Source organism: Stenella coeruleoalba (assembly GCF_951394435.1).
Source record: "Stenella coeruleoalba genome assembly, chromosome: 1".
In the NCBI taxonomy this organism is placed as follows: Eukaryota; Metazoa; Chordata; class Mammalia; order Artiodactyla; family Delphinidae; genus Stenella; species Stenella coeruleoalba.
Genome location: NC_137169.1, coordinates 163,757,573 through 163,782,488, shown reverse-complemented (window position 1 = coordinate 163,782,488; position 24,916 = coordinate 163,757,573). Strand labels below are relative to the sequence as shown.

Sequence of the window (24,916 nt, the reverse complement as noted above, 5' to 3'; positions counted from 1 at the left end):
GGCGCTGGCCAGCTCCTAGGAGCAGTGGAGTCAGAGAAACCAAAGCCTCACCTGCCCTCTGGTTGCTTCCCGCCGCCTCCTGAATCCTGCTCTGGCCCCAGCTCCATCTCCTGGAACTAACCCCTGAACCCCCTGTCCCTCCTTTCCTCAGAAAGATCCTTTATGACATGTCATCACCACGGGCCACGGAGGACGCGCTGCAGCTGGCCACCTCCACTCACTGTGAGACAGAGCCCAGGGTTAAGCCAGACCTTTGGGTGCCTCTGTTTCCTGGTGGAACAAATGGATCCCTAACCTCCCTTCATCCCAAGGGAGCTGTGCAGCTCAAATGAGATAAGGGGTGTGAAAGCGCTCAGAAAGTGCTAAAACCCTCTCTGGGCATCGGCATCTGTTGTGATTGTGCCGCGGAGCTCATCCCGCACACCAGCCCTGGTGGGGCTTCCCATCAGTCTGCCCTCAGCTGTGAATGCAAATGAGCATCAGATTGCTGCTTGAAAACAGATCTGGTTTGGGAAAAAGAGGAGAAACTGGGTGTAAGACCCTACAAACTCCAAGGGGAGAGAGGCTGGGCTGGCAGGGAGGGACCACCAAGAGAAGATACAAAGGAAAGGAGAGAGGTGTGGGGAGCCAGTTGCGTTTCAGCTGCCGTGCACTTTGCTCCGGGCCCTGGAGACTAGGAGGCTGTAGCTCAGGCCAACTGCATGCTTCCGCCCAGGCTCCGTCGCTTCCCACCCCCTGCCACCTGGCTCTCAGCCACTGAGAAGGCCACTGTTTCTTTCCTTATGTCTGGAGGCAGGGGACACATGTGGGGACAGGTGTACCATCTGGCAGGGGGGAGCAGATTCCAGAGAAGCAGGGGATTAAATGCTCTGTCCCCAAGGGGCCCTACCAGCCTGGGGAACAGCTTTCCCTTATTCCTTCCCTCTCTCCCTCTCTCTCTTTGCATGACTGCAAAGGAATCCTTCAGCCTCTAGAACAGAGTGCCCATGCCAAAGCTCCCTGAGGAGAACCTCCAAGCTCTGGCCTTTGAGCCACAACTGTCCCTTGATTATACCTCTATTGCGGCATCTATTCTCCCGTATTAAGATGATCCTGTTTCCTTTGTCCTCAGCCAAACCATGGGCCCCAGGGGGACAGAGAATGTCACCCGATGCCTAATGGAGAGCTTAACACAACATAAATGCTCTGTAAATACTGAAGGACCGCATGGCACCCAGGCACAGCCCATGGTCAGAATCCTCTGTGTTGTTCTGCTTTCAACTCAGCTGCCTCTCCGATAGTTGCCCCCAGATTCTCAGAACCGAGGTGGCTCCTTCTAGGCGTCCACACAGGGTGGCAGAGCTACAACCTTGATTCTCTTTCCCCAGGTTTACGCACCAAAGGGCTCCTCCCTCGGTCCAGCACCGGGGAACTCTTCTCTGAAGAGTGATGGGTTTGTACCTGATGGTAGTGACTCTCCAGGCTGATAGTAACTGCCAGGGCCACAGAGGCCTTCGGGGCCTCACCCTGGGTAGTCCAAGCCCTGTGGGTGTGCCCTGTCCTTCAACATCTTCAGGAAGGAGGATGGTTCCAGCAGGTCCCTTGGTGATTCATCCCCACAGCCGATGATAATCTGATATCACATCCCTTGCTGTGCGGGGCGCTGCACCCTGTGGGCTGACCAGTGTCCTTAAAGGGGAGGGAGTTGGGTGGGGGAGAGAACCACTCCGAACTCTGCACCCCTGCTGAGCTCTTTCCCACGTACGTCAACCTCACAGACTGAGGCCAAGGGAGGCACTGGAGATGAGGGGCCTTGGGGTCAGAGGAGACAAGAACACAGTACGAGTCACCTTTCATGAAGAGTGTTTCTTCAGTAAATGACTTAATCGAACAGTTATATTCATTAGAGGTGTAATTACAAGACATAAGATCAAGCGGAGAAGAATGCCAAGCGTGTGGGGGGAATCCAATGCGGAGCGGTCCCCTGGTCCTGGGGAGAAGGCGGCGGAGGCAGGTGGGAGAAGGGCATCCTCCATGGAGGCGCCTCACCGCCACATTCCTCTGCCTACGCAGCCACCCTCAGATCCCAGCACTCGGAGCAGAGGGGGTGGGGAGCCTCAGGCATAATTAAAGCACAATCATAATAAACAAACGCTAATTAAAGTGCCACTGAGTGTCCCATTAAACTCTGAGTCAGCCCTGACAAAGCCGCCTGACACGGTTGACACTCTCCAGGAGAGGCTCCCTTGCCTTCTCCAGCTTCCCGGGACAATGCCCATCCCCTCCCCATCCTCCCCCACCCACCAGGTCCTAGAGCAAGTGCCCGCCTTCGCCTGCTGCAGTGAAGTGGCCCCTGACCCCAGAAGTTTGAACTTGGTCTTTCAGGGCCTCCATAGACTCGGAGAGTATTAGAACCAATTTCTCCCTGGCTATAAAGCAGTCCCCAGGCTAACCTCCATCTCTCCTCCTCCTGAGTCAGTCTAATTCCTTCCACTAGTTCCTTTCGTAGTCCCTAGGCAGAGTTTGATTCTATTTCTTCATGGCCCCAGGGCCTGACACTTAAAAAGATTTCCCAAGACATGAGGTCACATTTACCAGTGGTTCTCATAAGAATCACCTGGAGAGGGGCTTCCCCGGTGGTGCAGTGGTTGAGAATCTGCCTGCCAATGCAGGGGACACGGGTTCGAGCCCTGGTCTGGGAGGATCCCACATGCCGCGGAGCAACTAGGCCCGTGAGCCACAACTACTGAGCTTGTGCGCATCTGGAGCCTGTGCTCCGCAGCAAGAGAGGCCGCGATAGTGAGAGGCCCGCGCACCGCGATGAAGAGTGGCCCCCGCTTGCCGCAACTAGACAAAGCCCTCGCACAGAAACGAAGACCCAACACAGCAAAAATAAACTAATAAATTAACTAATAAACTCCTACCCCCAACATCTTCTTTAAAAAAAAAAAAAATCCCCTGGAGAGCTTGTTGGAACCATTTCTCAGGCCCCGCCCCATCCCAGAGGTTCTAACCCAGTGGACTCTGGATTTTTATGCCCCTTAAGCTCACAGGTAATGCCAAGGATGTTGGTTTGAGAGCTCGGGCCACCTTTTCATGGAGGACATTCTTTTGGCCAAGGAGTGACAGGCTGGAGAGCTTACAGACGTCATGTATTCCAGCTCTGTGGCCTTCTCCATCCTTCCCAAGTTAACCCAAAACTACCTTTCCAGGTTTATACCCATCACTCTTCACCCTCATGCAACGTTTTCTGAAGAAACTCTGCTTCCCTGTGTTTGCTTATGTAGTTCTTTCCACCTGGGACGCTTTTCATCTGTATAAATATTATTCACCCTTGAAGACCCAGACCCAGGCCACATCCCTTACAAAGCCTTCTTGGGACTCCCATCTAGAGCAGTGCTCTCCCATGATGACAAAGTGCCGTCCTCACAGCTACGCATGTAATTTTAACTTTTCCAAAAGCCATATTTTAAAGAGTAAGAAGAGACAGTGGAAATTAATAGTAGATCTTATTTAACTCAATATTTGCTAAATTTTTATCTTTTCAACATGTGTCAATAAAAAATTATTACGGTGCTATTTTACATTCTTGTTTTCCGTGCTGAGCCATCAACATCCGGTGTCCTTAGAGCACATCTCTAAGGACTAGAATTCGAACTAACCCCATTCCAGATGCTGGTGACCACACGGGCCCATACATTGGACGGACGGCGTAGACGTAGAAGTAGTATTTTCTTTGCTCTGAATTGCCTCAGCCCTCTTTCAATACCTCTCTTAGAACACACAACACTTTTCTTGTTTTTATTGCTAGTCTGTTTGCAACTTGAAGGTGATGGCTGTGTTTTAATGTTGCTGTTGATTTTATTCCCCTAAGGTGCCCAGCCCTGGTCTTTCTGTAGGACATGATCTATGAATATGGGTTGATGAATGAATACAGAAACACATGATTATAGGAAAGACAGAGCACCCACGGAAACACCTGACTTTGAGGGCCTCCCTCCAGTCCCTGTGACATTTCTTTCCTCTGGTTTGCATATGGCTATGAGGTCTTTGAGAAGAGAATAATTCAAATTTTAGGAACCACCCCCCTTATAAGTTTCCTGTTTCACTTTGCTCTTCAACTCAGTGTATTTAAAAAAAAATTCCCACCAGGAGGGCCCAGGAAACAGGAAAAATAGTTGTGCTGTTGGTTTCACGTTTGGAGAAGAACAGGCTTCTCACTATCTCTGCGGCACTTGGCGTCAAAGTGGGCTTTGTTGCTGGAGACACTGCTCCCATTCAGGGCCCCCTTCCCCAGCTGCTGAGAGCTGGGCTGTGTTTTGACAGACGGGCCGAATGCAATGCAGACAGTTGTTTTAATTTCCAGCCAGATGCAGACATCACTCACACGGAGCCCGAAACCCAGGAAAGGGAGGCCGGGCACTGGGCTGCGGCTCTCAGGCCTCCGAGGGCGGGTTGGAGGGGGCTGGCGGAAGCCCCCCAGGTGGCTAGGGTCACAGATATCCTGAAGGGCCGAGAGTCCCAGGCCCAGGAGAGGCATGCTGGGAGAGCGTCTGGCAGGCACCTGCCGGAAAGGTGCTTCTGGTAGGAATCACAGGACGTGAGTCAGGGGTCAATGGTTGCTCCTTAAAGTGGGGTGCTATCAGTGGCTAGTGGCGTGGCTGGATCTTTGAACTGTCCAAGTCATTCAGGACAGAAATGAACAGTCTCAGGAAGGAGTTAGGCAAACTGTGGGAAATAGAATCCCTATGTCAGAGTTAGAAGGACGAGGGCAGCCTTCCTCCGGGGGCAGAAATACCTTCCACAGCCTCCCAGGCACATGTCACCTTGACTCTGCTTACATGTCCCACGGAAGGGAGTCCCTGCTGGAAGCCAGGTCTGTGCACTGGTGGACAACATTGACTTTCTTCTGTCGAGCTTTCCTGGAACTTTTCACCCATGAGTCTTATTGCAGCCACACTGCCGCCCTTCAAACAGTGGCAGATAGCTTCCACGGCCACCCTGACATTCAACTTCTTTGACCTAAATAAACATACAGGTCTATCAGCTGTACCTCAGATGCCACACCTGGGTCCCACCCCATCGTGACCACCCTCTGGAAAGTTTCTCTGGTTGAACAACCCTCCTCTTAGAGCAGGTTGCAAAGACCTGAACTGGGAACTCAGGTCATCTCCATCCTGACACCATGTCCATTAATGCAGCCCATGATCGAATTAGCCCCTTTAGCTATGACATCACCCTGTCAGGTCATATTGGACATAGAGTCAATTCAACCCTCGGACCTATTCCGCATGAACTATTTCAAATCAGCTACTCCCCCAACCTCCATTTAGAATATCAATTTTTTCACTGAATTGCAAGATTTTATATTTATGCTTTCTGCATTTTGTATTTTTATTATTAAAGGGAAGTTAGGGATGCTTAAAGTTGATCACGTCACTCAGAGAAAAGCTTTGTAATTCAGAATGTTAAGTGTTTATGATGTGGGGAGAATGAGCGGGTGTGGGGGGCACCCAACAGAGAGAAGGAAGGTTCCTGGGGCTGGTACCCAAGACCTTTCGTTGTCTGGCCCCTGGTTCCATGCCACCAGCCTCATCTCTCAGCCGCCCATCCAGTATACACTCCACACTTGAGTTAGGCTGAACTTAGCCATGATTACATTTTTTTTTTTTTTTTTTTTTCCGGTACGCGGGCCTCTCATTGTTGTGGCCTCTCCCGTTGCGGAGCACAGGCTCCGGACGCGCAGGCTCAGCGGCCATGGCTCACGGGCCCAGCCGCTCCGCGGCATGTGGGATCTTCCCGGACCGGGGCACGAACACGTGTCCCCTGCATCGGCAGGCGGACTCTCCACCACTGCGCCACCAGGGAAGCCCCATGATTCCTTTTGTTCGTGATAATCTCTCAGCTAGGAATGCCCTTCCAGGCATCTGCATTGGGCCCACTGTTACCCTGATTCACCCTTACTCGGCTGGTCCCTTCCTCCAGACAGGTTGTGCTGGACGGCCCTCCTTTAAGGTGCCAAGGCCCCCAGGGCACACGCCTATTGCCTGCAATGGATGTCGAGCACAGTGTAGAGCAGGTCTCGGTTTGTAATTATCAACTCCTACTGGGCTGCGTGCTCTTCCGGGGGGCAGGATCTGGGTCCTGTTCGCTGCTGTTTCTCTATCACACAGCACCGGAGCCTCTCATAGTGACATCTGATAAACAGTTGCCGGGTGAGCAGTATTAGACTCCATCCCGAGCCTCTCAGGAGCACGCTGTGAAGGCAACTCCGTCAGATCCTTTGTCCCCCTGCTAGAGGCAGACCACTGTGCCGCTGGACCGCAGGTTGTGTTTCCACTTGGGTTCGCACATCCAGTAGGTGGGGGACCTCTCTGCCCTGACAAATGAGATTCCATTCCCAGCCCAGCAGCCTCCAGCCCCAGCCAGTAACAGATACCTAGGACATACCAAATGCAAGACTTCAATCTTCTGACCCTTTGCCTGGCCTTAATGTCACACCTGCTAAGCAGGTAAGGGTGAGTAATGACCAAACAGGCCTGGCCCGTGTCCCCGCAGGGCCCCACCTGGAAGCCAGGAGGAGGCCACATCCTCTGGGGGGCAGGGGCTTCATCTGTACATTCCCACTTTCCCCAGCAAGACAGGCAGCTCATCTCTGTTCCCATTTAGCCAGACTTTTCAAAGGATGGGAGATTTACTAGAGAAACTGAATGCAGGCATCAGAGAATGGGATAATTGGATCCAGGTGGTATGTTTGGTTGGCTGTAAAAAGACCATGCCATTAGATGAATATTATTTGATAGGAAAAGTTTCTCCTTCTCTCCCTTTTTAAATGTTTTCTGTGCAGGCAGGATGTCTCAGCCCAAGCCCAGCTGAAAGCTCTTCAGAGACGAGTTGGTGGCACTCAATAGCCTTTCAACAGAGTTAACCATTTTCAGCCTTTGCCAGGAGCAGGGCCAGCTCTCCGGAGGACTTTAGTGCAGGCAAAGAGAAACTGGAGGATTTGCTTCCACCTCCAGCAAAGGCAAGAAGCCTGGGGCCTCTTAGCTGTACCTGCCTCGTGCAGGGAAAACAGATGAGAACACTGAGGCCACCGATTCACACACACCCCCACTGTCACCTCTTAGGGGTGGTGACAGTGCAAGTGTGGTTAGGTGTAGTTGAGTCTGAACGCACCTCTGCGAGGCGTCACTCCCCGATCTAACCTGCTCTCTTTTCCCTCTTGGCCAGATCACCAGGGTCCCTGTGGAATCCTGTGAACAGTACACGACTTGTGGGGAGTGCCTGAGCTCGGGGGACCCTCACTGTGGCTGGTGTGCCCTGCACAACATGTAAGTTTGGCACATTCTGGAAAAAAGCCTGGAATGCAGAAAACCAGGTACTTTCCTGGGAGTGTTGATGAGGGATGTGACATCAGTTCGTAGGGGGAGAGGAATTTCCCTCTTCTGAGCAGTCATTCTCATCGTGGTTGGAGTGCTGAGAACAGGAAGAGGAAAAGAGGCCACGGGTGGGCCTTCTTTCTAAGTGCAGTGCCTCTGCCTCTCTGTTTTTCATTTCACCTCCAAAATCTGATCCCCACCCCCTCCCCCCCTGGCCAGCTCTGAAGTCTGTACCTTTTCTACAGGGAAGGGTAGTGGTGTTGGAAGAGCTCACAAGGGAAGTTGTAGAATCTCTAGGTTTCCCAAGAGGCTCCTCAGTGTAGCCTGAACGAGGTGCCTCCTTCCTGGAGTTTGCACTAGAGTTGGGAAGCTTGGACTCCAGTTAGCTGCTGTGTGACCCAGGATGGTCCACTGCCAGCTGTGGGCCTCCATTTCCCCATCGCTAAACAGGGGTAATGCCTACCTCGCAGGTGAGCTGAGAGGATTAAATGAAATAATAAATGCTTTGGCAATAAGGAAGCTCAGGATAAGCTACACAAGTCAAAATAATTGTTATGGACACAGAAGCCTTGGGAGGACCCTTCTGGCCTCATTAATTCCGGATTCCAAGAAGTCTGCATCTCACTCCAACGGGCCTCACATCCCTATTCAGATACACCCCCTGCCATTGAATACCAGCTCAATAGAAATGCAAAATCGCACTTAAACTTCCTGATTCGAAGTGCCCCAGAGGGAGAGAAGAGGGTGAAAACTCCAAAGGCAGGAGCTGGCTAGGAATTCTGTTCCCCAGTGGAGTTGGAAACTCCTTGGCTCCGTGCCAGCCGGCAAAGCATCCCCGTAAAATGTGCAGAGTTTAGGGTGGAGGCGGAGGCGGAGGGCCAGAGTTCAGGGTCCTGCACAATAGCTCTTGGCTTCCAGCCTCTGCAGCAGGTGTTGGGAGGGCTATGGAGGGAGGGAGGGAAGCGGGCACCTCACAGATGCAAACTCCGGACTGGATTGGAGCCCACAGATACCGAGTTCCCTGCTTAGATTTGGAGGTAAGGGCCTCCTCCAGAAGTCTTGCCAGAAGCGCTGTCACCAGAACCCGGACAGTGAGTCTCCATTTCGGCCAGACCAGTGGTAAAGAAACTGACGCTGCTCCCACTATGCCCCCAGAATGGCAAAGGTGGCTACAGTTGGGTTCCCTTCAGTGAGGCTGGCCTGACAGCCAGAAGGCTCTCTCACCTCTAGGGGATTTCTTTCTCCACAGAATCTGGCAGCCACTCCCAGCTTCAGGCCTTGTCCTGGGCTACCTGCCCTCTCACTGTGCGGTGGTGGGTAGATCCGGCCATACTACCCACTCCCTGCTCTCCCTGCCAATCTAGCCTCAATGTCCAAGTCTCCCGGAGGCCCCAGACCACCCTGTCATCCTCCTGGGCCAGGTCAGCTGGGGCTCCTAGAATGACTGGACCACCTGAAGATAGTCTCAGATTTCCTCTGCTGTCTGAGCTCCTTCCCTGTCATCACCTGCCAGGGCACACCTCTCCTTCCAGCAGCTCTGTTTGCCAAGAGCACATGGGGAGCAAGTTTCCTCCCGGTTATACCCAGAGGTTTCTCTTCTTCTGGTCCCTCTCATCTTCACCAGCCCCTCCGGCCGTGTCCTCCCACCTGTCGCCATCCGCCTGCCTGGGTAACAGGAATGAGTGGATGGACGACCCCAGCTGCCAGGCCCACACACTGGCTTTTAATGGAGGCAGAGGCCTGAGAGAAATTGCTCAGGAGCCTCTGGGTCCGGGGGGGATTTGAAACCTTCCTGTGTCTTCTGTATGCCTTGCTCTTGCAAGTGTGTTATTGTCTCAGAGGCTATTTATCTCTGTTAGGGCTGTTGCCATATATAGTATGATAAAAAAAAGAGCCATTTCAGTGAGTCAATGAGATAAAGGCTCCAGTCAAGAGCTCACTTTAGAGCTATCTTAAGGATTCACTTAAACCTCAATAATTCTTTTCTTTGACAGCATTCATATTTAGATCCATTATGTGCCTGGAAAGGAAGAGGGGGGAGGGACTTTGGGGGGAGCTCGGGTGGGAATCTCAGCCTGGCTGTGGTATCTTGTAGTGTCCCCACTGGCTCTTTGGTTGGAGATGCACCAGCCCTGGAGCATGTTCCCATGTGACTTAAGTGGCCACCAGACGCCCCTGTGTGCAGGCGTCACAGTGCCCACCTGCTGCTGTAGGCAGAGAAGCCAAGAACCAGAGATGAAGATGTGAGGAGAAGCGGCCACACGTGCCTTCTGACAGGGGCAACCCTGCCTGCGACTCCCTGTCTGTCTCTCTCTTTCCCACCGCAAACATTTATTGAAAATATACCATGGACAGGTAGAATAGCTCAATGCATAAAACATGGTCCCTGCCTTCAGAGAGCTATGAATCCAGCCACAAGATCACTTGCATGCTGTCCCACACAGCTAAGACCCTGTCCAGGTTTTTCAATATCCCTGGAGGAGAATAATAATATTCAGAATCATCATCATTAACATTGTTCTTAGAAGGGCTAAGAACAGGCCATTTTCTAAACACTAGCTCGTTTAATGCTTACAGCAAGCCTGTGAGGTAGTGTGTTATCATTGGCCTCGGCATTCTACAGTTGAGGGAACTGAGGTGAGGGGAGATTAAGGAACTTGTCCAAGGGGCCACAGCTAGTAGGCTGTAGATCTGGGGTTAGAGCCCAGGCATCATGGCTCCAGAGTTCACATTTTTAGCCTCTTGCTTGCTACTTCTCACGTCCCCAACCTTCCCTCCCTCACTCACCGAGTTTCCCGTAAAGGTGCCGTCCCTCTAGAGCTATTCTTTATGTCTAAACCGCATCTCTTGTGTTGGCGGTCAATCCCACTTCTCTTAGTCTGACTTTAACTGCAATAGAGACCATCTGGGAGTCACCAGGCCCTCTGGGATAAGTGAATGTTGTCATGAGAAGACGGACACAGGCCTCAGAGCAGCAAAGCCTTCTCACTTACCTTCAGGGGACCCTGGAGCCTCCAACAGATGGGTCTCAGAGGCCTGACCGCTTGTGGATCTGTGTCTGTGGCAGGTGCTCCCGCAGGGACAAGTGTCAGCGGGCCTGGGAACCTAATCGATTTGCTGCCAGCATCAGCCAGTGCATGAGCCTCGAGGTACATCCCAGCAGCATCTCCGTGTCTGAGCACAGCCGGCTGGTGAGTAAACTCATCCGGAAGGGTGGAGGCGTGGGGTGTGGGACCCGCACGAGTGTGGGTGTGTTCCTTTAACACTTGCGCAGTGTAAATGGCTCACACTTTAAATGCTCCGAGGAAACTTGATCTTTGTAGGAAAACTATGGTAACTCTTATTGTAAAGGGCCTAGTCATTCGCCATGCCCCTTGCAGATTCATTACCTATTGATCTGTTTTGTAAATCTAGATTTTGCATTTAGTAACAAACAGCTACAGCATAATGCAATCCAATGCCATTCTTTGGTATATGGTGTATTTCAATCGTCCACTTGATACAGTGTCTCACAGAAACCTGGAGTTGCCTTTGTGCTTGTATATGAGAGAGACACAGACAGACAGGCAGACACAGAGAGACCGAGACTTAATTCGCAGTATGTGCTTAGACTATTAAAGAGAATACAATGGTCCTTAACCACCTGTCCAGTTGCAACCCCAAATACTTCGTGTCCTCAGGCCCTGCAGGATTATTTCATTCTGGAGGTTATATGAGCATTCACAAATGTTAATTAGTTAATGAACCTTCCAAGACTTGCGTTCATTCATCCCCACCGGGAGGTTTTGGCTCCCATGGAGCTGAGGGAACAAACAGCAGAGTTTGTACCTAAGTCTCTCAGCCCCATGGAAACGAAACTGGGGCAGAGATTCAGCAGCAAACAAATGTATAGAAAGGCTAGGTGATAGCCATTGTGACTAAGAAATCCCTGCCAGGTGGGATGACAAAGGGAGACCTCCCTCCGCTAGGACTCGCCACTTGCAGGCTGCAGGGTGTTGTCACCATGGACCCTCATGGGCACTCCCCACTGGGAGTCACATTTCTCACCTGTTGTTTCAAATACCACTTAGATACTATATTGTGGTCACTCAGTACAACCCCATTTCCAAGTACACTGAATTCAGAGCAGCGTTTTACCATTAAATGATTTCTCAATCAACAGATTCTTCTGACACTCTGTGATATTTTTACCATTCAAAGGAGAGTGTTCAAACTTGAAAGGCCTGCAAACCACTGACCTAGATCACTGGGTCCCTAAGAAACAGCAGGCATCATCTGAGCCATTAGTGTTCACTTCCTGCCTTCCTCTGATCCCCTAAACTCCTTGTGAGGCGACTGCCCTACTCTAGGGGAACTGTCAGGGGGCAGAGAGCCAGAGAGGAACAGAGAATAGAAACTCTAGGAAACCCACCACCTTGGCAAGCAGACCCTAAATGACAGCCAGGCTGAGGCGCCAGCTGTCTTTCGCCAACCCGGTAAACTCCTTATAAACCTGCAGACTGGTGATACGTGTTCTCCCATGATCCAGGGCTAAGGCTTATTCGTGAAGGGCTCAGCTCATGACTTGCTTTCAAGTTTGCATGATTTCATGTCAAAATGAGCTGGGTCTGAGATGGGTTTTGGGACCTTTCCCCCTAGCATCCCTCCCTTCCCCTCCCCCCAGTGCTTTCTGCTGCTGGACAAGACTGAAAAATTAACGGTATTAATAATAAAGACCATTGGCCCTGCACACCCCTCGCAGTGCTACTGTAATTGTTCAGTGTCAAAGCTAGAAGATCACCTGGAAACAACATCCTCTTTATCGATGGGGTCAGTGGAGATGAGTGAGCAAGTGGGCAATGGCAGGGCCGGGCCTGGAGCCCAGGTCTCCTGAGCCCCAAGGGCTCTTCCTACAGCATTATCCCTCTGCTCCTCCCACAGCTCAGCCTGGTCGTGAGTGATGCTCCTGATCTGTCTGCGGGCATCTCCTGTGCCTTTGGGAACCTGACAGAGGTAGAGGGACAGGTATCTGGGAGCCAGGTCATCTGTATCTCACCAGGGCCCAAGGTTGTCCCTGTCATCCCTCTGGATCAAGGTAAGAAGTGTCTGCCATGAGAGTCATATGCTAGGGGCTGCCCTACCAGGGTGGCCAAGAGAAGAGGACCCAGGGAACAGGGTGGCAAGTACCAGCACAGACTGACTGCCAGTTGCCTGACTAGGTCTTCTTATGCCAGATACCAATAGGGCTTATAAACTTGTTTGAGTCTGAAAGCAAACTGTCATGCCCCAAAGCAAAATTCAGGAAGAGGGAAATCCCTTGCTCCCATTTGGGTTAAGCCTGCACAGTGCATAAAGATTTTTTCCAGACTTCCCTTCCCTTCGAGGAATGTCAGTGGTTTCAGCCAGTGGTTTTCAGTGGGTTCTCTCCATAGAACTGGGGGCTTTCAGAGCTTTTGACCTGATATTTCTTTTTTTTTTTGAATTTTTGAATTTTATTTATTTTTTTATACAGCAGGTTCTTATTAGTCATCAATTTTATACACATCAGTATATGCATGTCAATCCCAATCTCCCAATTCAGCACACCACCACCACCACCCCTGCCACTTTCCCCCCGCTTGGTGTCCATACGCTTGTTCTCTACATCTATGTCTCAATTTCTGCCCTGCAAACCGGTTCATCTGTACTGTTTTTCTAGGTTCCACATATATGCGTTAATACACGATATTTGTTTTTCTCTTTCTGACTTACTTCACTCTGTATGACAGTCTCTAGATCCATTCACATCTCTACAAATGACCCAATTTTGTTCTGATATTTCTCTTTTTTTAATTCTTATTCTGTATCGGTGACCTGATATTTCTGACAGTAACTGTACATATTTGACCAAACAGGGGACTCTGTGGGATCTGATCCATTACCTCCTCCCTAAGAGAGGGGCTGGGGGCGTCTGGGTCTCAGTGATGGGCTGGTCATCAGCAGGATGAACGGGAGTCTCTTGGAAGAAGATTCAAGGACGTTCCATCTACCATCGGTGCCCCAGGGGAGCCCTGGAGTAGCTGAATGATTTACCCTCAGTCTCTCCACTGTGCCCCAGATTTGTAACCCTCTCCTTTTTTTTTCCTTTTTCCAGACTGGTTTGGGCTAGAGCTGCAGCTGAGATCCAAGGAGACAGGAAAGATATTCGTCGGCACCGAGTTCAAGTTCTACAACTGCAGCGCCCACCAACTGTAAGCACGCCCCTTACAGCACTAGTAATTGTTCAGTATCAAAGCCAGAGGATCACGCAGACCAACGTCCTTCTATAGAGATGAGGTCGGGAGAAATTAGTGAGCAAGCAGGTAACGGCAGGGCCAGGCCAGAAGGAGTCTTGCCCTGGGTCTGGATATGAGTGTGGGGTTTTTCTAAGTTCCCTTAGAAGAAGAATCATATTGTATTCACCTCACAGTCTCCCAGTTGGACCTGGCACATTGTCTGGAAGAGAGTAAGCTCTCCATAACGGTTACTTTTCAGTTATATTCCATTCATTCGGTTATATTAAACCGAATGGCTTCACTCTCCACAGCCTCTGATCTCATTCCGTCTCCCTTGCAACACACCCTACCCTCAACTCTCAAACTAAGAGTTAAAAGAGGGTTTGAAGTAAAAACAAAGGTCATGGCTCAGGACCCAGAAGAAAAGTTCTCCATTTTATACCAATTGGTGGTGAATTTGAACATGGAGACTGACAACCAGTGGAGCTTGGACACATACATCATCCATGACCACATGAAGAAGGGACTCAGAGATGGGGAAATAGCCTCACCCAGCACTCAAATAAAGGACTCAGGCTGGGAGAGGGAGAGGAAGCTTTAAACTATACCGTGGTCCAAACTGAGCCTTCAACTTTTCGAGGAGGAGGGGAAAACCAGACCCAACCACCAGCCCTCAGAGGGGCTTAAGTGCAGCCCAGCTGACCTCACCAGCCATCTCCAGCAGCAGAATGCCTACCAACTGAGTGCCCTTGGCTGTGAGATCCAACAGCTGCGCAGGAAGCTGGGAGCATTTCATAAGTAAAAAGCAGGACCAGGAGTGGAGGAGAGAGAGACCCATACTTAGTTTCTGCTGGTTCCTCTCTCGAAGTGAAACTGAGACTCCTTCCATACCATCTGGAAACTCATGCACCATTTAGATTTAGATTTAGAAAGAGGGAAACACGTCTCTATAATAGAGCCACATAAGGGCCATGTGACCCTGGTCAATCAACAAGGAGAGAGATCAGGCAACGGCTCCATGCCAGAAGGAGCAGTACCTGAGAATATTCTATGGACCCATCCTTCCCATTGCCCAGGGCAGGAACAACCTGAGAACTCCAGCAGTATCAAGTCTGAGGGTCTAGGCTGTGGGCACGATGGACCCAGCAGTCCATGTGGGGAGAGGGTCTGTTTGCAGCTAAGCCCTAAAGGAATTTAGCCATCAAAATAGGCAAATGAGCCTCCTTAGTCTCCTCTTTTCTGGTCTTGATTTTTCATGATTAGAATCATCTTCTAGAGTTCTAGGGTCTCCACAGTAGCTAAGGGAAGAGACGTACCTGAGCCCCATTTGGCCAAATCAATAGATGTGCTGAGAAAGACAGAACAAGTGGTAAAAATGGCCTGGGAGGAAGCAAGGCAGGGCAGTATGTGGCTGAAGCTGAAATGAACAAAATTGCCCCTTACCCACTGCATTCCAATCCCATTTTGTTGGGAAATGCAAGCATCTTGGAAAGTGAACTTCCCACAACACAGCAGTGAAGGAATACATTGTTTGTGAGAGCATCCACATCTCCATGGCAACTCAGTGTGATGTCACCACTTTCAACCATATTGCCATGGCAATGGAGTTGCTGTCACAGGCAACAAGTGTTAGCAGAAAAACAAAGCAGGTATCCTTGACACTAAAGATTCCATTTTATTGCAAAACACTATCTTACCCTTCTTTACTCCTGGCATTCACAGTTAAAAATCACAGAGTCAAGTTCAATTCTTTTCTTTTACTATGGTACACTGAGGCCCATAGGGTATAAGTGCTGCAACGAAGGTCACAAAATTAGCCAATGGAAGAACCTGTTCTAAAACCCTGATCTCATCATCCTTGGTCCATTTTCATGATTTACTTGCTGAATCATAAGATGTTAGCAAGAAGCAATCCATCTGGGCTAGGTTCAGGAACAAAATAACTAGGGGCATATCTAGAAGGGGATAAAAATATTTGGCATGGAGAAGAAGTGTAGATGGGCTAACGCACCCAATCCACTGTGGAGTATTAGCCAGTGACCCCTGGATCAAGCCCCATCCGCCCAAATGTCATCAGAGCTCCCACCAGGTGGCGCCAGATTGCAGACCTGGCCGTGTCCCTTCCAGGTTGGTCTAGTTGTGAGAGGCTAGACTAGAGGATCTGGCAAGAAGCAGGAAGAACAACCCTACCTGCAAAACCTGTTTGCCTGACAGTGGTCTGATCACACACAGAGAACCTAGATAATACAGACAGCCTCCAGGGGAAACCAGAGAGAAAGAAGTGCTCACTCACCCTGGGGAGAAAGGCAGAAGCCACACACATAGCCTGTTGCTATCTATGCCTGGCTACCTGGAGAGTGGGATAAAGGTATCATTTAATATGGTTTACTCCCCCAAAACTCAGAAACACAGGTGGTATGAACCAATCATTAACACTCCAATGTGATTTCAGAGCTTGAAATAACAGGTGATTTAAGCACTTAAAAATAATACATTTAGCATTGTTAATACTTTTCCAAATCACGTCCTATACATTATCTCATTAGACACGAAACACCCCATGGAGTGGACGGGAAAGTCTTAGTACAGACAGATGAAGAAATTCCGAGTCAGAAGGTAAAGTGCTTACTCAGGGTGACCTCAGTGGCAGTGGCAGAGGCAAAACTGCAACCAGATCTGCCCAATTTCTATCCCTGCGCTCTTTGGGCGATTCTGTCTTTATTTATTTATTTTTAATTTATTTTTATACAGCAGGTTCTTGTTAGTTATCTGTTTTATACATATTAGTGTATATATGTCAACCTCAATCTCCCAATTCATCCCACCCCGGCGATTCTGTCTTATAAGTGGTGGTATGCTGCCAAATGTTTAACCACCAGAAATCAGGGGGAAAGCGTATTATATGGCATTTTCCAATTTCTATGGCATAAATACTCCCTCCATGGCTAATTTCCAGCTGCTATCATGATGCCAACCGCTTGTAAAATTCCTGAAAATATGAATAATTGGCTGTCCTGAGCTGATACAGACCAGCTCTAGCACACCACCGGTTTCTAAGTTACATGATTCCTGCTCGGAACACATTTTTCTCTCAATTTTCTGGTCCCGTGAACATCTTAGAGGGATAAGCCACCATTCTCAGGGCTGGGGATGCCCCACCAACCTACCCTTCTGAGAGTGAGACTAGGATAACAGACTTCCATCATGACACATGGGCTACCAGGCACCCTTACCTTCCCCGTCTGCTGCCTTCTCTTTGCCTCTTACTGTCTCTATCCTTGCAGGTGCCTGTCTTGTGTCAACAGCGCCTTCCGCTGCCATTGGTGCAAATACCGAAACCTCTGTACTCATGACCCCACCACCTGCTCCTTCCAGGAGGGCCGGATCAACATTTCAGAGGTAAGCATAGCTCACCCTGGCGCAACAGCAGCCCCAGTGAATCTGAGTGGTCCTCCTTTTTCAGATGGTCCGTCCAACGGCGTGGCCATCTCCTTGCCCTGGTCCATGTTGGTCTTCCTCCCAGAGATGTTAGAAAGCCCTGGTATAATAGAGCTAAAAAAAGTGGCAGCAAATACCCCAGAGAAGGAGAAGTGTACCGTATTTGCTAGACTCCTAAGACTGTGTGCTTTCAAAAGCTTGAGGGGACCTGAGGGTTGAGACTGAAAGTTTAGAGGAAATATATCTAACCGAACAGGCCCCATGGTCTAGAAGAGTGTAGTGAATGGCGTTTGTTCTCTGAGTCTAAGCCCTTTGCTTGGCTGCAGACATCGTCTAGTTCAATAGAGCATTCACTCTTAGCCACTCTTTCATGCCAACCTCCCTTCCTAGTCTAAAATTCAGTGATTCTTTGACTCTGGTGTATGACTGTGTGGGTGGCCTTGCAGAAGAGAGAGGCAGTCAGCTGGTGAAAAGAACCAGGCCTTGCTAAAAGTCCCATTTTCTTGTGTAGTCAAAGTGCCATCCCTAAGGCCAGACCCACTTTTGTCATCAACACAGTACAATATCAGATTTCTTCTCTTTCCAATGAATATCGCACCCAATGATATTTCCTTGAGGTTGACTTTCTTACAAATTCATAGCAGGCCTTAGGACAACGGAGCCTGCTGGGTCAGTGTCTAATGTTTTTCATGCCCCAGAGTGACCAGTAGGTGAGTTTGAACAACGATAGAGACCTTATGTATTCCCACAAATGCACATATGTATAAATATACATTCACCTCTCGTTCCACCTTTTAGAAAATCTGCAAATGTAAATAAGTGACAGTGTAGCATTTGCAAATACTGCTACGGCCTTTATATGTCTCCCTCTTGCACTAGGCTACAGGCTCCTTAAAGGCAAGGATTACATATTATCTTTAAATCCTCAGTGCCTTTTTCAGTGAAAGTCTGTAGCAGGCATGCATGAAAGCACAGAGGAACCAATGACCACTTTACCCAAATGCCATTAATAGGAAGTGTTCCTTGGAGCTACTTGTCTAAGATTTCAAGAAATAGAGTCTTTTCTGTCTCCTAATCTGGGTAGAAGTACTGGTTGCTTCCATGCATAAACACGAGAAGGTAAGCCTTGATATACATGTCAGCATGATGTACAATTTAAATACCTTATAATTTTATTTGTCAATTATACCTCAGTAAAGCTACATTTTTAAAAATTTTTAATTTAAGAAGAAAGTAGACCTTGAAAGGTTTCCCAGACACACACACACGCACACGCACACACACACACACACACGTGACCATGAATTCTTTTGAGCTCCTGAAACAATATGTGTTACATTCAGCCAGAAAAAAATGGAGTTTGCCTGTCTTGAATGAGAGACACACAGATGGTGCCCACAGGCGGTATTTAAGGCAGACCCAACCACAGATGCCTCAGCAGGATGGAACCAGTTACCTAGTGCCCTGAAAACCTTTCAAGGAAGGCTTTTCCTCTGGCCAGTCTGTATGCTTTGATGTAGCTGACCAGGAAGTGCCAGCCTGGTCTTAGTGGACACCGGAAATTAACCCCAGCCCTGGGATTCTGCAAGAGGATGAGACTGCTTTCAGGCCAATCTTCTTACCCAGAGGAAAGGACCCATGCATGAGCCGAGGGTATGATGGGAGAGGGTATGGTGGGAGAGGACCCCCAGCTTGGGTGTCAATAGAAGATTGGCCTAGGGAGGCAAGGAGGCCAGGGCAGGGCTGTGCAGAGATGAAGGGTGGGCAGTGAAAGGTCATGGTAAACAGTCTCAGAAACTGACCTTCTCAGTGGCCACTTCGAACCTCCGAAGTTTGTTAATAAAATAAATCGAGGAGGATCACAGAGTGCAGAGGGAGAGGGTGACGCGCAGGTCCAGACTAGAAGGAGCAGCTGCTTCACTTCCATCTGGCTGCCGGGCTCCCCTGGGCCAAGAGAAACCCGAAGCCAAGCCTGACAGGGCCCAACGGGCAGCTGGAGTGAGGGCAGGAGAGGTGTCAGCCCGAGCGAGACCAGTAACTCTCCCCCGTGTGGAGGCCGAAGGGCTGAGGCCCAGAGGCTAATTGAAATCACGCCGCCTCCCTCTCACCCTTTAGAAGTCACTGGAACACAGCTGCCTCTCAGCCACGGGTGACTCAAGAATTCCAGAGAACTGGGCCTGGGAGGAGCTGTTGCCATCCCAAGTCAGGATTAAATTAATACTGAAAGAGCCCTGCGGGGAAAACCAGAGGCTTCCCATCTCCTTTTTCATTTCCTCCCTTAATGTCTGTTCCTTGAGGTGAGAGAGATGCCTTTGTCTCCGTCACCTCCCCCTCGCCCTGCTGACGTGCACTAGCCAGCAGGGCCCCAGAGACTGGGTGTGGGCGAGGGTGCTCTGGGGCTCCTGAGTTTACTCAGGAAAGGAAATAGGGCGCAACTTCCGAGGAGGTTGCCAGGGCCACAGCCACTCCCGTGTCCTTTCTCAGCAAACAGCTCCCAGACCCCACTCTGTCCTGTCCAAAGCTCTGCTTTGGGGGGGAACCCCGTTCCTGAAAATGTGGGGAACAGCAAAAGTGCACATGGCCGGCTCGAGTGAGGTTCCCCTTACTCAGTTAAGAGTCCTGCCTATGTCCTCAGGTTCTTCTGGGGACTGGAAATCCCTTAGGTGCCTCTCTGGGGCTCCTAGAATATCTCTTTTCCACTTCCAGTAAGGGCCCCCCAACTTTGAATCAAAATTTTACATCTGTCTTCTTCCTAGAAGCAATGTATAACTGATTAGCTCCATTGATGTGTATAGTAACATTAATGTATCACACATTTGCATTTCTCTCACATGTGACAGGAGGGTGGGGGATGGGGGGACCAGTGGCATCAGCATCGCTTGGGAACTTGTTAGAAATTCAAATTCTCGGGTCTCATCCCAGATTAGGCTGAAGATTGAGAACCACTGACATATGGCATCTCAGTTGATTCTCACAACAGACCTTCAGTTTCACATAATTCATATTTGACAGATGTAGTAACCAAGATGCTAAAACTTGGGGGTTTTGCCCAAGGCTACAGAGAACTCAGGCATCCAAAAAGGCAGAGTACAGGATGCTTTCTCCAGAAAATCACAACTGGTCCGCTTGTCTATTTCCACGGTCGCAGCCACACTTGTGGGTCTAACCTCAACCTAGCCCTGCACCGTTGGTCATGAGGGACCCTCACAAATCCATCCCCACAGATGCAGAAATTGCCCATGGAATACAGGTCAGTAGTGCTACTTCCAGATACAAAGGCAACCAGGACATGAGATGAATCTGCCTACTTCTTTCCAGAGGGCTGATGGACCAATCCCACACTTAGTCCCGATAACCAAGAACCACTGTGCTAGAGTGAATGCAATTAAAAATAAAAGTATTAGTAGTTAACATTTTTTGAGTGCTTATTATATATACAACATTATACATGCACATTTTTATCTCATTTAATTTTAACTACTCTATGAAGAGGATTCTATTATAGATGAATAAGTTGATACGTTTAAACCATTTTCCTATGATCCTCACATAAATGCAGAAGTCATGATTCAATGTTCCCAAGCTGGTTCCAAGGATGTTGAAGTCCTCCGACCCTGTGTTCACGTACACATGCGAGAAGTATGCAGTAGTCATGTTAACATGGTTAACCCAGTTTATCACCACTTACAACAGACCTTCATGTCCCTCTTGCCTGCAGTCTAGGGTTGTCAGGTACCACAGGCCCCATTTGATAGATGAGGAAGCTGAATTTCAATTGAACCGTCTCTTGAGCTCTTTTAAGGTAACGAGCCAAACCTTTCCCCCACTCAGAGCACAGCAGATCTCTGATGGGGTCCCAGAAATCTGGGCCTCCCTGGACCGGATCAAGCTGTGACATGGTGTTTGCAAGTGGGTGTGTGCAGGAGTATGTATGGCTTTCAGCTTTAGAAGCTCATCTCCCTCCATGGCTAAACCAGGCCTTGTGAGATGTAGATACACATATCTTCTTTACGCCCTGTCCCAGAGGAAAGATAGAACCAAATAAATCCGATTAGCTTCCCAGGATGCTGGCTGCTCTGTCTCTTTGAAGTCCAGCTGGTGAAGATAATGTCATTTCCACATGGGAGAAGTCGTTTCTGAGGGCTGAAGGGTCCCCAGCGCTCAAAGCTGGAGAAGCACAGCTAAACAGGGTGGCTCATGCGGCCCAAAGGTCCGTACGCAGGGCTGCTGTGCCAGGGTCCTGCCCTCCCTCCGGTCGTGTCTCCTCCTCCGCAGCTCACCCCTCCCCTGGGATGTTCCCCAACAGGACATCTGCTCATCTCGATAGAAACTCAGATTGCTGCCAAGGAGGGCCATCCTGCCACCAGTTAGCCTAGAGGCAGAAGGCAGAGTAAAATGACCTACCGAGGTCATTCAGGAGACTGGGCGGGTCTGCAGAAGCAATGGAGATTCTAACAGTGCTCACAACAGTCTTCACATGCTGCAGAAGAAGCCTACCATGATTATTCTCTTGTTCTTAGGACAGGAACTGTGTGCATGCATGGGTGTGTACTCACAGAAGCAAACAGCTTGGAAGTGGCCTTATTGTAGCTAATGAAACCCATCACCTTCCTAAAGCCCCAGAGGTATCGAAGTTCAACAGCTTGGCAATGTTCAGGCTGCCGCCTCTCCTGCACCTGCCTTCAGCCCTCACCACTGCCATTCCACCTAAGACTCGCTGCTCCCTCAAGATATTCACCAAAACAATCTCACAACCCAAAGAGTCTGTATATCCCTGTATTTCCTAGGGAGAAGAGAGTGTACCTGGGCACCAGCCATGTCTTCCCTTTGCCCTAAAGAAGGGAAGGAAGGATGCTATTCCATCTGGCCTGAGAGAAACAGACAAAAAACAAGCAAAGCCTAAGGCATTCTTTTCTCCTGGGGCAATCTTGGAAGCCTGTTTAGGCGTTTGGAAAGCCCCTAGTCATCATCCTTCAATTTAGTCCCAAAAAGTCTGAAAGTCTGACCATGGGAGTTTTTTCTAAAATTGTAGAATCTCTTTAAAAAACTCATAAAAGTACTCATAAAGTCTCCTTATGATTCTCCAACTTCCAGGCTGGACCAGACAGCACAACCCAAAGGACGAGGGTGTGTGGGGAGTGTGTATTTGTGTGTTCGTGTATATACACATGCATATATATATTTTATGTCATAGTTAAAAGGATTCTGCAATCTTGTTTACTAACCTAAGACACTGTACTCCCAAAAGTACATCTTTAAGACTCCGCTCATGAAATTTGAATTTGTTCTCTGAACTCATTAGAGATGAAAAAACAACTGGTCACCCTTTACAATATATCAACTAGTTCTTTTTTTTTTTAATTTTTAAAACTGCCTCAGTTTTAATTTCTAATACAGTAAACAAAAGTTCTTGAGGTCCTTAACAATTTTTTTCTTAATAGTTTTTTTAAACAAATTTGTTTATTTTATTTATTTATTTTTGGCTGCATTGGGTCTTCGTTGCTGCGCGCAGGCTTTCTCTAGTTGCGGCGAGCGGGGGCTACTCTTCATTGCAGTGTGCGGGCTTCTCACTGCAGTGGCTTCTCTTGTTGCAGAGCATGGGCTCTAGGCGTGCGGGCTCAGTAGTTGTGGCTCTCGGGCTCTAGAGCACAAGCCCAGCAGCCGTGGCACACAGGTTTTGTTGCTCTGCGGCATGTGGCATCTTCCCGGACCAGGGCTCGAACCTGTGTCCCCTCCTTGGTGCATCTGTCCTCATCTGTCGGTGAACAGAAGCCACTGCGTGAGTACCACGTGCATACCCCAAAACACCACGCAACGCTGTCCTGGCTGCCCTCCGCGCCACCACCGCCGTCCCGCAGGCTCCTGCCAAAACTTTTCCCGTTAATCCCCAGATCCCTATCAACTAGTTCTGATTCTGAATATCTATTCTCTCCCTCTCTCTCTTACAGGTATACACACACACATGCACCTACACACACAGACACACCCTCATTATACCTCAGCCTTATTTCTAGTCTAAATTTAAATTCTAATTTTTTAGACTCAATGGGAGTTTTTTAGCCACTAACAGGAAATAGTATCTCCTTTTCAAAGGGAAGCCTGGGTTTCCCTAAAGTGGTGTTCATTTTTTTTTTTCCTTGGCTATAAATATATGAAAGACTGTCAAGAGTGCCCGTGGGGATTGAAAGTAAAAGTGCAGTAAAGAGCAAGTTTATGAGTTGGCAGCTTGAGTGACTGATTTCTAAACAGGGACCCATCTGTTCTGGGGTTGCCTTATGCTCCTGTCTCCTGTGGAAAACTCGCCTGCTTGATATCCTCACATGCAGTCACTGAGGGATGGCACTGTGACCCGTGAGGTTCCGCCTGACCCTCCTAGATAGGTTTCTGTGGGAGTAGGTTTCTGTGGGAAATTTCTCCTGGACCCAGCTTTTCATCAATCCTCAGGATTCCTTAATAGATATAGATGTTCCAATTTAGTAATCCTGTGACTCCAGAAACAATGACCATTTCCAAGCCCAGCTTCGGGAATCAAACTCCTGCTCGAGTCTCTAGATGTTCAGAAGGCAGGACTTTACCTCATCTCTAAAAAATCTAGGAAGTTGGAGCCAAATAGAAAGTTTGAGATCGTTTTGTCTGTTGCTTTATTTTCTTATTTTCCATTTACCCTCCCACGAGCAACAACTACATGTCAGGAATTTGGATAAAGCCTGGGGATACGGAGGCAAAAAAGACGCAGCCTAATCCTCAAGGCTCACAGACCAATAAGGAAGACAAGTCAATGAGAAACTGCAATTCTGAGGGCTAAATGCGATCGGGGAGAGTATCCGTAACCCATCCTGAGGGCCAGTGCAGGGAAAGGGTCAGGGATGGCTTTACAAAGAAGGAGCTGCAGCGTTGAGTTTGAAGGCTAATTAAGAGGTAATCAGGGCTTCCCTGGTAGCGCAGTGGTTGGGAGTCCACCTGCCGATGCAGGGGACGCGGGTTCGTGCCCCGATCCGGGAAGATCCCACATGCCGCGGAGCGGCTGGGCCCGTGAGCCATGGCCGCTGAGCCTGCGCGTCCGGAGCCTGTGCTCCGCAATGGGAGGGGCCCCAACAGTGAGAGGCCCGCGCAAAGGAAAAAAATAAAGAGGTAATCAGCTAAAGAGGGCTGAGTCAGGGGCCAGGAGGAAGATTCGGGGGGTGGAAGGGGAGTGTTTCTGGTGGAGAGAAAAGCATCTTCAAAGGATCAGAGGTTGATAAGTGAGAGAGATGGTCCCTCAGGACTAACCTTAAATTCCTCCGTGGTATGGCTGGACCACGATGCCCAAGAATCACAGGGTAAGAAGGAGGCAGGGGCCGAATCATGAAGGGAAGGGCTTGCTCCTGCGGCCCCTGCCTAAGCCCACACTGAGCGAGAAGCCCACGGCTAAGGCAGTCCATTGTTTCACCTTCCTGTGGCACCAAAGGCTTCTTACCAGGGATGCCTCTGGCATTGAGAGAGGGACCATTTATTGTTCCAGACTGTCCCACACCTTGAGGAAGTTCAGCATCCTGCCCCACACCCGGCAGTAAATGCCAGTAGCGCCCTCTGCAGGGTAGCAACGTACCAACACCCCCCCCCACACACACCTTCCCAAAGGCTCCCTCTGAGAACCGCCACCACCACGGAGGGGAAGGGCACAGGGAAAGGGGTGCCTTCAAGACGTTGCCCAGTTGATCCCCAGAGACGGGAAATGATTGCACATGGAGGAGGCTGTGTGTTCTCATTGCCAGAGGCCACTGGGCAATGTCTTCCTGGAGAGGGAGAATATGGGCAGGGGGTGGAACTGTCAAGAGGTGGTCATTTGACCTCTGGTGGAGAAGCAGCCTCTAGAAGAAGAACTAAGGAGCACCACTCTCCTCCTCA

The 24,916-nt window shown here is 49.5% G+C and overlaps 1 protein-coding gene across 1 annotated transcript in view; it reads left to right on the top strand.

The window, feature by feature from the left end:
• PLXNA2 (plexin A2) overlaps positions 1-24,916 on the top strand; it is a 216,648-nt gene that overhangs the window by 130,199 nt on the left and 61,533 nt on the right. The window contains exons 5-9 of the mRNA XM_079937942.1: positions 7,210-7,310; positions 10,426-10,549; positions 12,279-12,432; positions 13,471-13,567; positions 16,876-16,990. Coding sequence (XP_079794068.1) covers positions 7,210-7,310; positions 10,426-10,549; positions 12,279-12,432; positions 13,471-13,567; positions 16,876-16,990 — 591 coding nt within the window. The remainder of the gene's footprint in view (positions 1-7,209; positions 7,311-10,425; positions 10,550-12,278; positions 12,433-13,470; positions 13,568-16,875; positions 16,991-24,916) is intronic.